Source organism: Poecilia reticulata, linkage group LG23 (assembly GCF_000633615.1).
Source record: "Poecilia reticulata strain Guanapo linkage group LG23, Guppy_female_1.0+MT, whole genome shotgun sequence".
NCBI lineage: Eukaryota > Metazoa > Chordata > Actinopteri > Cyprinodontiformes > Poeciliidae > Poecilia > Poecilia reticulata.
The window spans coordinates 659,556-675,189 of NC_024353.1; the positions used below are offsets into that span (position 1 = coordinate 659,556).

At 36.7% G+C, this 15,634-nt stretch overlaps 1 protein-coding gene across 12 annotated transcripts in view; it reads right to left on the bottom strand.

Moving 5' to 3' along the window:
- Positions 1-15,634, bottom strand: part of magi2a (membrane associated guanylate kinase, WW and PDZ domain containing 2a) — a 246,390-nt gene that overhangs the window by 28,707 nt on the left and 202,049 nt on the right. For 11 of the 12 annotated variants that reach the window (XM_008400375.2, XM_008400370.2, XM_017302738.1 and 8 more), the window contains 2 exons: positions 4,511-4,542; positions 361-568 (listed from right to left, as the gene is read on the bottom strand). The exons of the other annotated variant lie outside the window; for it this stretch is intronic. In XM_008400375.2, coding sequence (XP_008398597.1) covers positions 361-568; positions 4,511-4,542 — 240 coding nt within the window. The remainder of the gene's footprint in view (positions 1-360; positions 569-4,510; positions 4,543-15,634) is intronic. 12 annotated transcript variants of the gene reach the window in all.

Genomic DNA, 15,634 nt, shown 5'->3' on the forward strand with positions numbered 1-15,634 from the left:
CTTTTTAATGGTCAATACACCAGTCTCTGTGAAAGTGCGGTCCAAAAAAATGACCTAATAATGCAGAAAAACACCATCCAAAGTTAATCTTTGCAATTTTATTTATATATTATGGGATATTTTTTAATTTTCCACAAATGAGGCTGAACATGCAGCTTTGGAGCCCCCTAGTGGCCAATAGCAAGAAACAGCCCAGCGCCTCAGTTATTGGTCGGATTTCATAGTCGGTAAAAACTGCTGTATATTTGCCTTTCTGTCTGTTTTCTGTTATTTATGCATTAGGAGGAAAAGATTTCCATCCTTCATACCTACAGCAGGTACCTGTGTGTTTTCACCTGCAGTAAAAGCTCCAGTACTTACGCCTACTCTCATAGATAGCCATGGACTTCTCAAAAAGGTCATAGGGGTCAGGTTTGACCAGTGCCAAGGCCTCGGAGGCCGAGTCCGGGACCGAGGCCATGTGAAGATGGGGTGTTGGGAAGGGGGCTCTGTGGGAGACAATGGGAGCAGAGCGGCTGGTCTGAGCGGGGCAGTTCTGGCCCTGCTGGGACTCCCACTGCTCCAGCACCTGCAAAGCACAGCGGCATGATGGGTCAGTGCTTCCTCTTCCTGTTCGTTTCCACATCTGATGTTTGATTTTAGCTCCATCGGTATGGTTAAAACACAAAAAGGAGACATGATCATTGGCTACCCCTGATTGATGCAAAACCTGTCAAGCTTCGGACATTCATACTAAACATTTCCCACTGTAAAAAATTACTACTGGCTTGTTTTTCTTTGGACTAGCTTGTAAAATCTCTGTACTGTGTTGTAAACATTTGCATTAATAATTTTTTAAAGTTCTCTATTCCTATTTATTGATTAATGCCAGAAGAAAAATGTTAATGAGAACCAGCCCACACACAGTTTTATCCAAAACAAGAACTATCATGCTGTTATTTGAATAAATTTGTCCAAGTTTTACTTTTCTGATAAAATAAAAAAAACATTCAATGTGGGAAAAATATTTTTCTTTAAAAAGACTAAAATGTTTCACAGAAGCTCCCACCATTCATCCACCCATCTGCTACTCTTCCTCTGTATTTATTATTTTAATAATTAATGTTGATTGTAACCAAAGAGGAGGTACTTCTTTATTACTGATACTCCTTTTTAAGAATATAATAAATACTATGAATGTATCACCAATAGTGAAAAAGCAGCCAAAGTCCAAAATGTTGGAAAAGATCCACTTTAATATGGCCGCCGTAAAGCACAACAGCAAAGAAATTATTAATGGTTTTAAAAATTATGTACAGTGATATGTGCTTTATTGGGCTAAATAATGATGAAACATCAACAAATAACACTAAACTTGTCAAATAATATGTATTGTTTTTATATTAGCTTTTTATAACAGAAACCTGTGAAGTTACTGACTTTTTCATGTCATTTTAGCAGAAATCCAAAGCTTGACAGATTTGTTGCGGCTGCTTTTGACTGGTTAGTAGTGAAAACTGTAAAAATCATTCAAGTGTGGATACGGCATTAAAATTAGCATGCTCACCCCTCAGCTCGTATGTTTGTCATTTTGACCATTAGCCACTTGAATTTCAAGATGGCTGCCGTTTTGCAGCCATTTTAGCCAGTTGTTGTACCAGTTTTTCAGTTCAGTGGTTTAGCATTAGCACAGCTAAGATTTTTTTTTGAATTAGTGGTCAGTGAACCTAACGTTTTGGTTAGTCGTGGCCAACAACTACTGCCAATTTTAGCACAAACATATATTCTCTATTATAAACATGGCGGCCATTTTGAAAATCACCACCAGAAAAAGACGACACAGGATAAAGGAAATACATACAATTTCTGCGGTTTAAAATATGTAGGCTTTAATTGGACACCAAACGCATCCATCTAATTGTCGATTTTACTGCAACAATTTATTTTCCATGACAACAAAGGCGGCCATCTTGAAAAATCAAAAAACTCTTCAGTAAATAATTTATGTGTCCAGTTATTAGTGATTTGACACCAAAAGCATTCACCTGTGATAAACATTGGCAAATTTAGAGCAAAACTTTATTTTCCTTGACGACCATGGCAGCCATCTTGATTTTTTCCAAACAAATCAAGCTCCTGGGAGCATCTATCCACACCTGAAAGATTTTGATGACCTTTTCAATTATCTGCTGCAGTATTTATCGGTGTTTGGGGAAAGAGCTTAGAAAAACAACAAGTTAGTGAAATTAGTAGTAGAAGAAGCAGTTTGGCCTAATTTATTCAGGGAAAGACGAATAACGGCAAAAGCTTGTGTCTGTTTCCAAGGTGAAGAGAGGTGGGCGGTTTGGCGTTAATTTGAAAGAGAAACATCTTGAATTTGCGGCGGCAGCGACAGTTTCTCCAACACCAGTCAGTCTGAGCGGCAGCCTCAATGTGTCAGATGAGCCGGCCGCGTGAGTCACAGCAGGACAGCGAACAGACAGCCGAGACGACATTTTGACACGCCGGGAAGCGTCAAAGCGACTCGGAACGGAGGGAAAACTGAGACCGTATGACTGGCGCGTTCATCATCGGGAAGATACGGAGCAGCTGGTTCTGAGAGCCAATATTGGCTGCAGATATGAAATGCGCTTTCTGAGCTGACCCAAAACCGTTTTCTTTTACCTTTAATTAATCGGCATTATTCAGTAAAAACATCTGAAAATGCTGCAGCATTAACTAATGGTTACCTGTGACTTTCTGAATTTGCCAGACAAATTTAAATAGGCTTATCTGCAAACAAAGATTTGCTGGACGGAAAGTCCATCTGACAAATTAGCCGCTGCTCTGCTCCCACTCTGTTAGCCAAAGCCTCCATGTTTGACCCTGAGCTGTGGAAACCTAATTAGACTCAACTCTGTTTTTCTCATTTTGTCACAGAACCACCACAAATATTAATTTTTTACGAAACACAAAATAATCCCTTCTTTTTGAGCTCATTTCAATTAAAAATCTTAAAAGTGTGGTGTACATTTCAGTTTTAAGCTCTCTTGATTCAGACCTTCACAGAAATTGATGCATTTTCTTCTTTGCAAAATATCCCAACTTGAGTCAAAATTGATTTAATGTGAGGGTGAAGTCAGATTTAGAGTTGGTCTTTGACTAGGCCATTCATTCATAGGATTTTTTAAATTGTAAATCACTCCATTGTAGCTCTAGCTATATGTTTAAGGCTACTTCAAAACAGTTTTTTCCCCAAAAAAGATTTGACACCACTTTTTATGACTTCATCAATGGCTTTCTTTCATCTTCATATCTTTTAAATTTGGATTTAAACTGACATTTAGTAATCAAGATAAATATTTTTCATTGCTGTGATTTAAAAAAAAAAAATCTATTTTTTTTCTTTTTCCAAAATCTTTCTTTCTTACCGTTTATGCAATGTTACATGCTGTTTTTATTCTGGTTTTTAATTATGTAAAGCACCTTGAAATGCCTTGCTGCTGAAATGTGCTATACAAATAAAATTTGATTGATAGATTGATTTAGTAACCCTTTTCACCACTTTTTACTGCCAAGCTTAATTAACCTTTCAACTACTTTTGCTGATTAATTGATTGACTTTTTAAGTCTACCTCTAGTGGTTCATGATCGTCAGGAAACAAACTCTTTTTGATACACATTTTTATACTCTATTTTTCTCACTTTGATGGCACAAAAGCAGTTGGTTAGATTTTATTTTTCAAGTATTTATTCAATAAATGACTAAATGAGGCTGAATTTACTTTTATTTATATGTAACAGGATTTTATTTTGACAATAAAATAAAAGTAAGGCGTTTATTTGTTCTTTTAATGGCGGATCGAGGTCTGTTGCTCTGCTCTTGGCAGTTGGTGGTTACCATAGCAACCAGTAACCGACAGCTCCGCCCCCTTTTTCCTGTTCCTAACAGCCGTTTGAATTAGAAGTAGAGCTACTGCTTGTCATTTGCTTTTCTGTCGCTTTAAAAAATGAAGTTTGTTGTTTTAATGTGTCAAAATGTGAAATAGTCCAGCTATAGAAATACTTTTTTCCAAGTCAAACTACATTCAGTGTTTAGCTGTTATTTCCAGAGATGTCAGATTATACAGAGATGGAGCTGAAGTAGCCAACAATGGAGGGATTTAAACGACAGGAGCTCTCTAAAAGCACCGGTTTGGGTTTCCGGATCTGGAAATGGGAACAACACGAGCCGGGTTCAGGGACTGGTCAGAGCAGCGCTGGGAGGAAGTCCAGGCGTGAAATGGATTTATAAAAAAAACAAGACGAAGAAAGAGAGAAAGGCGGAGAGAAACGTGTAGAGGCGTAAGAGCGTGACAAAAACAAACAGGGGAAAGTGTATCTGATCTAAAAAAGAGTTTGGTGTGTTATAAAGCTAACAGGATGCCTGGATTTGTTGCCTTTCATAACAATAAAGTAGAGTTTAATATCAGAAAGTGAGTTTTTAGTGGAGTTAGCGTGATGGAGGAGGAGGAGGAGAATAATCCTGATATCTGATGCTGTCAAATGTTACCTGTTTTGGAGTCTTCCAGGGTGAATAGTGACCTGAAATGTTGAGAACACAAAACATGCTTTAGGGTAAAAAAAAATAAAAGAATAATGATTAAAAAAAACTGGTGAAAACATAAAAAAAACACATGAAAAGGCACATGTGGATGGGAGAACGGAAATAATGTGCAACAGGAGACGACTAATGAACATCTACACCGAAGAAACTCATAAGAAATAATTTCTAATTAGTGTGTTCACTGCAAAAACATACACAAGCTATTCATTTTGAGCTAGTTTCTTTTTTTTGTTGAGCTAGTTTCTTTTTCTATAAGACAAAGCTAGCTTAAAGTAACTTTTCAACAGGATATGAGAGCTTTGTTTTAAGTAATTCCTTAATATTGATGAAAACATACAAATCCCACCGATTATTTCATTTATCACGTCACATTTTTATTGACTTAAAACAACTTCCTACACCTTGCTGAAAAGTTCTGAATTATTTTCAGTGTATTAGACAAAATACTTGGTAAGATTTTTTTTTTTTTTTTTGCAGTGTTTGACTTTGACTGAAGTATGAATATGAATAAAATCTGAGCTGAAGAGAAAAGTGTGGACAATTTCCCTAAAGCCTTCTTTGATTAATTTAAGGAGATTTGGAAACAACGTTAATTACATTTCTTTAATTAAATATCAACTGAACATTAATACCATGTTTATACTGCTATATCAGCTCCTAAAATAAGAAAAAAAAGATGATAATAGACACTAAACTGCTTCATTAGGAGGAGCAGAACTGCAAAATGAGACAAATGTGAAAAAGTAAATTACAAATAAAGGACAGAAAACACATGAATGAAAATGAGAGGAAGAAAACTGAACAGAAACAGTGTAGGGTTGTGCTTATTTGAGGGATTTCTAATGTTTTTGCTTTTTCACCAATACAGAAAATAATTGAATTACTTGATTTTAAGATTTCTAAATTCAAAGCATGTTCTTCACCATCACCATTTATAAGTAAATAATATCAGCTGAGTGGGTTAACTTTTCTATCGAGGTAAAGTCCAGCTTGCTCATGAGGAGTCGGGAATTGCGTCAGATTCCTGGTCGATCCGTCACATTGGCTTCTCTTACTGTTCTTCCTTTTCTCTGCTCTGATTTCAGATCTGTGTTGATGTTCTTCTTCAGATTTAATACTCTTCCTCGTCTCTCAAGCATTTGACACAGATATTGAATTCTCTACAAGGCAGAACAAAAACATCCAGTCCGACTGAAAACCGCTCTGCAGTTTCTGCTTTAACCTCCAGGCCAACCGAACTCTGTGTAGAAAAGCTGTACATAGTAAAATTAACAGATGTAAATGTGGGAAAAGACACCAAATACCTGATCAAAACGGATTCTGGTCCAGGTAAAACGTCATTTGGGACCCACAGTAAATTATGAGTGGAGTCCATTGAATTCATAAAAGCCTCTGACATGTTATTGTTTACATCCGGAAACGCTGGAGAGCAAAAAGACGATTCTTTGACATGGTATCCACAGCTGCGGTGCCGCTGTAGTACAGCAATGTTAGCAATTCAATGCAGTGCACCACAGCAAAGGGAGAAATAACGTAGAAAAAATGTTAAAGAACAACTCAAAACCACTTTTTCATTCTCTCTGCGTCGGCTACGCTACACGCACACTTGCTGCCATAGCAACTGACAACGCCGCCAATTTATGTTTCTGGATTCAACGTCGAAAAACAAACATTTCCCACACGAAAACAGAACGTTCAGTCTCTTAGAGTATTATGTTTTCAGGCTTGGTGTTTGTTTGGCGTTCATTAATAAGTGATTGCTGTGTTAGATTAGCTGCTGCTGCTATTAGCTAAGCTAACACTGCAGTGTTTGATTAGCTAATTTAAACACATGCTCTACTGATAATCTGTTAGAGTTGGTGTTCAGGTCGCCTTTTTTAAAATATTTTAACCGAAATGAAACGCATAAAATTCCACAGCACATCTACATGTTACAGTTGTCATAGTCAAGCTAGCATAACTAGCATAACTGAACTACTTCCCTCTCCCTTTTTTTCTTAATTAAAACTTTTCCAGGTCTTATCTAGTTTTCGTAGTGCTGACAATTAGCAGCAAAACATTGCGTCTCTTTTTCTTTTACATACCAGGCGTACATTTAAGATTTAGCGTGTTATATTGATAACTTAACAGCTGAAACCAATGCTAGTCATCATTAGCGATCAACTTTTTGCCCTCCAGCAGGGAGATGAGGACGGATCTTGTGTGCATGACGTCATGCTGGAAGGGCTCCAGATTTTCTTCCAATGGAAACAATGAAGTTAGGAAATGAAACTGAAAAGATTTTGTTCATTTTCCCTGTTATGTTCCTGTAATTTTTGTTTTTCACGTTTGTTGCCGAGCAACCTCCCTTGTAGTGATTAGACTTTTCATGCGGCCACACGCTGACCGCACACATGTACAACCCGAGCCCTTCCATTAATCTTCTGCGCTCTCACTTCAAACATCAAGCTGTTCTTTCAGTTTCTGTGTTACCAGAAAGAACATTTAAATCAATCATTGATCCGTCAGCAGCGCCGGGAACGGAGAGGCAGAACGTAAACGCTGCGGCTTTCCCTTAACTGGGCTCGGTTTGTCACACAGCACAGCAAGGTAAAGGTTACACTTTCCTCTTTCCCTCTCCAATCCGTCTTGGGATGACCTTTCAGGAGGCATTTCACACATTTCTGCTGTTTGCAGCAACAACAAGCAGGAATCTACAAAAGAGAATTAGGCATACTGAAAAAAATATTTTTGTTTCCTGCACCACCGGGAAAATCTAGTCTTAAAACGCAACTCGACCAAGTTAATTTGGGAAAGACGAGAGCTCGGGTTTCCAAATTCTATAACAAGGAAGAAACACTTAGGTTATTATTTTCATGAACTTGCAAGAATGTTTGATTATTTAAAGTCAGAATTCTTAAAAAAAAAAAAAAAAAAAAAGTCGGAATTTTCAGTAAAATCAGAATAAGTCGGAATTCTGAGAATAAAATCGGAATTCTGAGATAAAAGAATTCTGAGTAAAGAGTCAGAATTTATTTAACTTTTTTTGTGGCCTTAATTGCCCTCCATAGGAATCTGTCTTGGTCACCAAAAGCAGCAACTAAAAGCAGGAAGTTGTTTGTCTTTAGTTATACTGACGGAACATGGAGAAAAAGCGCTTTATTTATCTTCTAGATTTAATTCTTCTCACTTTCTGCAAGTCACAAGCATATGCTAACACAGAAATCAAATTACGGGATGATTGCTTGCCAGTTGTCCCACTGAGAAGCTACTGGAACGATGACAACGCAGGAAATAGCCAAAAGCTGCGTCTTTCAGAGCAACGCTGCTGAAACAAGAAGCCTCGTCAGATCTGCATATTTTCAGTTTTTCTGTCAGTAAATGGGAGAATTTTATCAGGACAACTACAGGAGACGGAGTGAGGTTTTTGCTTTGCGTGTTCCTGAGAAGGTCAATCACTAAAAAAGCCTCTTCAGAATACGGAGCGAGCAGCAGAACCAGAGCTGAGCCACACCGACAGAGGAGAGGGCGCTACCAGGCGTCAGTGACCGACGCCGTCCACAGGGTGAAGTCCCTGTTAACTCAGGCATGGCAGACATTTAGTTGGACGAGAGTGTCACCGCGCCCCGTGGCAATAAGAGGAGAAAGTCTGGGCTGAATGAGCTGTCCGTGGCGCTGAAGGCTCTGCAGCGCTTATCAGACGTGTCAGCTCGGCTGCAGGGACACGGCAGAGTCCGGCTGACTCGCTGCTTTTCAGCAAAGTGCAGCTCTGGCCTGCAGAACCTTTCACAGAATGACGAACCTTAAGACGTTTCGGGTAAAACGGTCAAAATGTTTCTAGGGTTTGTGATAAAGTACACAGAAAAACAAAGACATAACATAACTTTGGGCTGGAACTTTGACGCATTCATGACGTAGATTTTAAGAAAAACGACAAATCTTGCTAATGGGAATTATTGAGGTTGTTTTAATTTATCATGAGATTAACTGATTTACTGCTTATGCAATGGATGATAAAGCTGCTTTTCTTGTCCCACTGGGTGTTAATTTCTGTTAAAAAACAATCTGATGGGACATTCGTTGTATTCAGGTTGTGCTAAAAGGCGTTAGCCTAAAATAGCAGCTAAATGCTAAATATGTAGCAGCAAAGAAGTTCCTGAAGCATTTGAAAGTTAAGCGGGTATAAAAGCACTTTGTTAGCTTATTTACTGTTTTTAGAAATAGTAATTAGCTTTGTTGTTGAGCTCATATGTCTATTTATTCAGTAATTTAGCAGCTAAATGGGTTTTTGAATTGAAAAAGTTGGTCGATGTATAGTTTAATTAAAATCCAATTAATTACAGACCCTACAATCAGCTAGATTAAAAACTGAAATTGAGTTCCACCATTACTCATAACCTGAAGCCGTTTTTTAAACATTTACACAATCGTGTGTTTTGGTCTTCATGATGTGTTTTCTGCACTCTGGTAACTCAATTAGGTGACATTCGGAGGAAATTGAGGAATTTATTCAAGTTTATCAGGTTAACGTGTCTGACTATTAAGGCTGAAACGATTAATCGTGATTAATCGATTATAAAAATCAACTAATTTAGTAATCGATTGATTGTTAAGTGGCATATACACTCAGAAAAAGGACATTTCCTGAAAAAACCCAACATATTCCAAGTTGTAAGCTAAAACTGTACAAAAAATATATAAATTTTGCATATATATATATATATATATATATATATATACACACATTTTAGTAAATATGTTTTACCCAAAACTCCTCAAGTTAAATAAAACAATGATGCTATTACATTATTTAGGGAATAAAATGTTCATTTTCCTTTTTAAAAAACAGAATGGATTTTTAATTTGCTTCTTTTAATATTGTACATGTGAATAAAAAAACGCAAGTGGTTAAATGAAATATAGCATAATTTGTTTTACCCGACTAACCGAATAATCAATAGAATAATTTAGTAACCTAATCGTTAGTTGCAACCCTACTGAATACTAATACATGCCACAGTTGTTTGATTGTTTTGTTTTGTTTTGTAAAATAAATAAAAAAACATTTTATTTTCCCTCCATTTAAAGTGTTTTGTGTCACATAACTTCACACAAAATGCTGGGTGTGAACACATTCAAAACCATTTTAACTAACTGCTTCAAAAGCAACAAAATCTGTTCTGATTCTCAATTTAAACAGTGAAAAAACATTTAAATCATGAATCTTTGTGTCTTCAAATGATGCTTAACGAGCGACGTCAATTTTTCCCTCAAAATACAAAGTTATAATTTGTACAATGATGCAGTTGTGGGCCTGATTGACACTGAAACATGGATCTGCATGAATAGATGCTTTAACCTGACAAAGCTGGATCTATGATTTATGGATCTAAATGCTGAGGGAGGTTTAATCAAATATGTGTTTAACTGAAAGCAGCCTGATTGCACAGACAAGGCAATAACAGTAGAAGTGATTGCATCATGTCAGAATGCTGATGTTCTTTCCTGAATATGCATACGAGGAAGAAAGTCTGTCTCCTTCACATGACAACCTGTGCAGAAAACAGATGTCTTCCACTTCTATCAGTTGCATTGTGCCTTTGTGCACAAACAAACCACTTACAAGCTGCAAACTGCTTGAATATGCATAATATGAGAGCTCAAAACACAGCCCAATTTATCAAACCGCACTCATGCAGTTAGTGGATGATCACTTCATTGTAATAAAAGCCACAACAGAAGCTCTTGATTTGTTTAAGAGGTGACTTTAGTTTTCGAGCTGCTCGTCCTACACGGGGAGGAGATGTCAAGCACAACTTTTAGCCCTGCGATCGAATTTTTAAGGCAACATGGCTGCCTGCCATCTGCTTTGTTTAAGAACCCCTGCCTGTCGTCTCCGGGCAGATATCGATCCCTGGCGGCACCTCCAAACATTCGGAGCTCGCAGGGAGAGACATGAGTGTGAACAAAGCTGAAAGGCTGTGATCTGCTGGCACAGAGTCCAACTCGTCTCTCTCTTCCTCCTATTGTTTTTCCACCATGTTGTGCGTGAGCGTGGTAGATGGATCACTGTCTAGTTAAAACACGCTCGCTGCAGGGGGCTTTGTTTCTTTCCATGCAGTTCAGGAACCTCTTCACCTGATTCTCAGGTGGGAGGTCAAAGCAAAACCACTGATTCATGATGTATAATTCGCCTCTGGAAGCCTGCAGGTGGCGGCCATTGCTGGAGAAAGACGCTTAATAATGTAAAGAGTAGGGCTTAAACGATTAATCACGATTAATTGAAATAATCGTCAACTAGAGTAGTAATCGATTAATCGTTAATAGACTTTTAAAAACACCAGTTTGTTCAAGTAGGACACACACACAATTCAAAACTTAATTATTGCTTTTAAACTTAAAAACTAACATTTAAATTAGATTTAAGTCACTTTAAAAAATTAGGTTTTCTTTTTTTTTTAATTCTGTAACTATGTGTGTAACCTTTACCACATTTGTCAGTCTTGAAACTGAAACCATAACAATTTTTTTATCCAATTAATCAATTAATCACTCAAATAGTCAATAGAATAATTAATAATGACGAGTCGTAGCTCCAGTAAAGAGCTAATTCTGCAGTTATAATGGTCGGGAAAGCCACTAATGAAGCTGCGGGCAATCTTCATGTTCAGGCTCTATAATTATCAGTAATGAGGGGAAAAATCCATTATTTGTTGGGCAAAGGGAGGCAGGTCAAGATAAAATCCCAGGATGTGTGAGTGTGACATCTTCGAGTTTAACTGGAAGATGTGATAAGAAAAAGCCTCATTTCTTGACTGTTACGTCTCTAATAACTGTTGATATCGACACTTCTGGGCTTTTCAGAAAGAGAATAAGGGAAAATACACTGCTCAAAAAAATAAAGGGAACACTTAAACAACACAATATACTTCTGTGAAATCAAACTGTCCACTTAGGAAGCAACACTGATTGACCCRRCSAGGGTCCCYGTTGTCAATCAGTGTTGCTTCTTAAGTGGACAGTTTGATTTCACAGAAGTTTGATTTACTTGGAGTTATATTGTGTTGTTTAAGTGTTCCCTTTATTTTAATGAGCAGTGTACTTGATTTAGAGTTCAGAAAATTTAAATGTTAAGTGTACAAAACAGATTTAGGATTTCAAATTCATTTTAAAAGCAGAAAAGTAATTTTAAATCACTTCTCTGACAGAAACGGTTGATTATTTTAAATTCAAATGACAGAAAATATTCTCAAATTAAATTGTCGCCCAGTCCATTGACTCTCATTTTCCCCTCTTAAAATGAGTGTGTAGATTTTTAATCACCTGACAGAAAGTACAGAAAAATAAAAATCTCATTTTATATTTAAACTTCCTGATTTTTTGGAACAAACTCAGTTCAAGAGAAACATCTTGTTGCTATCCGCTAACAATCCTCACCTCTGGTGCTTTTTAGGCCACTAATGCTGGACATTTAAGAGTGTGTTGCCATAGCAACCGCTCCATTAAAAAAACCCCACCAAGGTCCCTGAATTTGGGAGTTAAGGAAGCATGAAAGCTGTCGGTGTTTGCGAGCACGGATGAAAGCAAAGAGGTGGTTGCCTGAAAAACATTGCGATGAGCGGCGCGCCAGCCGCCTAGCTGGCAAATATTTGCAGGATGCAGCCAGAGATTTATGAGTGATGGCGGCTCTGCGGCCGGTATCAGCCAGAAGCCAGGTGGCCGGCTCCGTTAGACACGTCCAGATTTATGAGGACGGTGGGAAGGAAGGCAGAAAACAAGAAAACCGGTTCAAAACAACGAGAAAAACAAGGACCTGAACTGTTATAGAGCAGAGATAAAAGGACATTTTTGGCTTTTAAAGATTAAATTTTTTGCACTCCTTGCATTTCCATAGCGATAGGTGATGTCAGCACAACCGAGGCGGCCATCTTGTTTTACAGCTTGTGTTTATTTGGACAGTTAAGTCAAGCCAACTTTTTTAACGATTGTAGGACATTAAAGTTGGAATAAAATGAGAATAAGTTAATATTACCAGAATAATGTCAAAAGTAGTAACTTCATAAGAATGTTTGGATGAAAAAATATCAAAAATGAGGAATCTTGAGCCTCTTAAGACATATTTTGCTATTTTAACTCTAGTTGAAATTATCAAAATAGTTGATTATTTCAATAAACGATTAATCAAAGTTAATACAATTAACCAGGATTGATACAATTTATCAGGATTAATGATTAACTGGAATTAATCCGATTAATACTGCTGATACGATTAATTACAATTAATATGATTAATCACGATTAACAAATAATACAATACAATAATCCTGATTAATCATCATGAATAAGGATTAATACAATTAATCAGGATTAACATGATTAATCACGAATAATCATTTGACCATAGCTTTAGATCTTAACGAGCTTAGCGTGGTTTCATGTTTAAATCTCTGAAATATTCCCAAACCACACATGAACCTCTCCAAAGACACATCCACTGAAAAATAAAACCTTTTGACACACATCTCTCACTTCCAGCCTCACTTCAATAAAAGTTGAGCTCCTTTGACTCCCAGCTGCCTTTAACAAAGACACTCAACAGAGCACCATGATGTATTCACTTATATCTACAAATGGAATAAGAAATCTTTGGCTCGACATTCCAACCATGAGAGTAAAACTGCTTCACTGTCACACATCAGAGAACTTTTTTACACGTTAAAAAGGATCTTTATTTGGATTTCTATGCTGGAAACAGACACGGGCAGCCTAATAACGAAATATAAACAGCCGTAACTATATTCAGATGGCGATGCTGACCTTTGCTGCAGAGTCTCCACGGTGTCTGTGGCTCTCAGGCAGCTGGTGTTATGACTCGAATGTGACATTACACAACAAATGCACACAAAGGCGAAGGCAGAACTGCTTTGCTTTCAGATCACCCTGCAAAGTTCATGCATCGCCTCTCAGTGGACGCCAAGATAAATCAAGACCAAAACCAAAAAAATTTAAACGGACTCAATTCCAGCTGGTTCAGGGAGCAGAAGCATGCTTTGTAATGTAAAAAAAATTAGACTTTTATTAATATTTCTAAAAAATTTCCACCTTCTAATGTAACAATCCGGTTACCCACAATGAAAAGGAGAGCTCAAATAACCAGGCTGAGTAAGAAATGCAGTATATTTTGATCTAATTTCAGGATTTTCTTGTGTTTCTTGCCAAAAGAAGACTTTCATATGTTGACCTGGATGTATGTTTCTCTGCAGAACTAAGAAATCAGTGTTTCCGCCAGTGAAACGGCGGAAACACTTAACCAGGCTTAACTTTTGCCCCCACCAGATTAGCATTGCTTATTTACTTAAGTTTTTTTTAAATGTTTGCATTTTTAGAACTTTATAGATGGTGTTAAGGTATTAATCTTACAATCCTTCAATAACGTAATTATCATGTGATATTTTAAAATTTTCTGTCAACTTTAAACGCTGGATGAATGACAGCCCAACCACCAGGCTTAGCAAGTTTTCTGGGGGAAACTTTGTATTGCTAACTAATCTAGTAATTGATTAATCATTAACTGGCGCATACAGAGTCAAAAACGATAATTTGCTGATAAAACAAAACTCTTAAAGCAGTTTTAGTCAAAAACTGAACAAAAAATTTGCACATTTTGCATTTAAGATAAAAAAAATTTAAATGCCAAGAAAAATGACTTTTTAATGCAACATAACTAAACTTTTTTCATATTATTGACTGTTTGCTTTGCTATAGTATAAGCACTTTTTTGTACCCTATTCCTGACTGATACCTTTGAGATAATATTGATATTCTGTAACTTTTCTGCAAACTATGAACAAAATGATTGGAATGAGGAAGCTAAATTTAATTTCTTTTTTTGTCAATAAAAATCAGTAAAAGATGTTACATTTGAACTTAAGAATCCTAAATGCTTCATAAAACTATTATTATTGCTGTCAGGACACGTAATAAAACCAGGCTATTTGAGCTTTTTTCTGTTTTTCATGTTCTCTTAAAAGATTTATGAATTTTTCAGTCGGTTTAAAGAGGATGTCTGTCACTTTAAAGGTGGATAAACCTTTTGAAATGATCCATCATGGTTTCATGTCTTACTTCACAAAAACCGGCACCTTTTTTTTTTTTTTTATATCTGCTGCGTTTGTCCAGGGTGACAAAACACCTTCCTCTTTGTACGATCCCTTTCATTTACCATCAGAGACGCTGACGTTATTCTGAAGCTCTCTGACAGTTTCCGACTTTGAAGACGAGCATTGACGTCTGAACGCTCACAGCTCACAAGGTCAGCCGTCATAATGCGAACACAAATAAAAAAAACAACAGTACCTGCAGATTCTGCTGGGGCGTTTTCTGATTGTAAGAAGGAAAGACGTATAGTTGGAGTTGGAGGCCGTTTATATGATAATTGGGGGAAAAATTTGATTTAATCAAAGTTTTGGTTTTTCATTTTTGGAAAATAAATTCCTTTAGCTTTAGACTGATGACGCCATTTTGTTTGACAAACGTTTTCCAGCTTCTATTTATTTACATTTTAAATTCAGGTCAACTCTCCGACAGAATATTAGGGCCAGACAAATGTTTTTTTTTATTCTAATAACAAAAATAAAGTTATATTATTACAAGAATAAAGTAATAATTTCAGATTTTACTTTTAAGCTTATCGCTTCGTCCTACTTCAGACATTCAGAGTCCATAAGAAACTGACCATGCAAACAAAAATACATCAAAAAGCAGCTAGAAAAACTCTTCGTTTGATCGCATCGTTGGCTGATCGGACTCAGAGGAGACGGACATTTTGAATCTGGAGGTGAAAGGATTTAAACGGTTAGTAGCTGCGTTTCCATCACAAATCTTTGCCTATTTTATACTAATGTAAAAAAAGAAAAATAAGAAATCTGTAAACGCAATAAGTTAGTAAAAACCGTGTCAAATGTAAACAGTTCATGAGATATAGTCATAATTCAGCCAGGATGGTAACAGTTTTGCATTTTTCATTATAGTTTAGTTTTATTTCCTTGTTGATTTTTTGCTTAAATCAATTTTTAGAATGTGTTTGCTAGT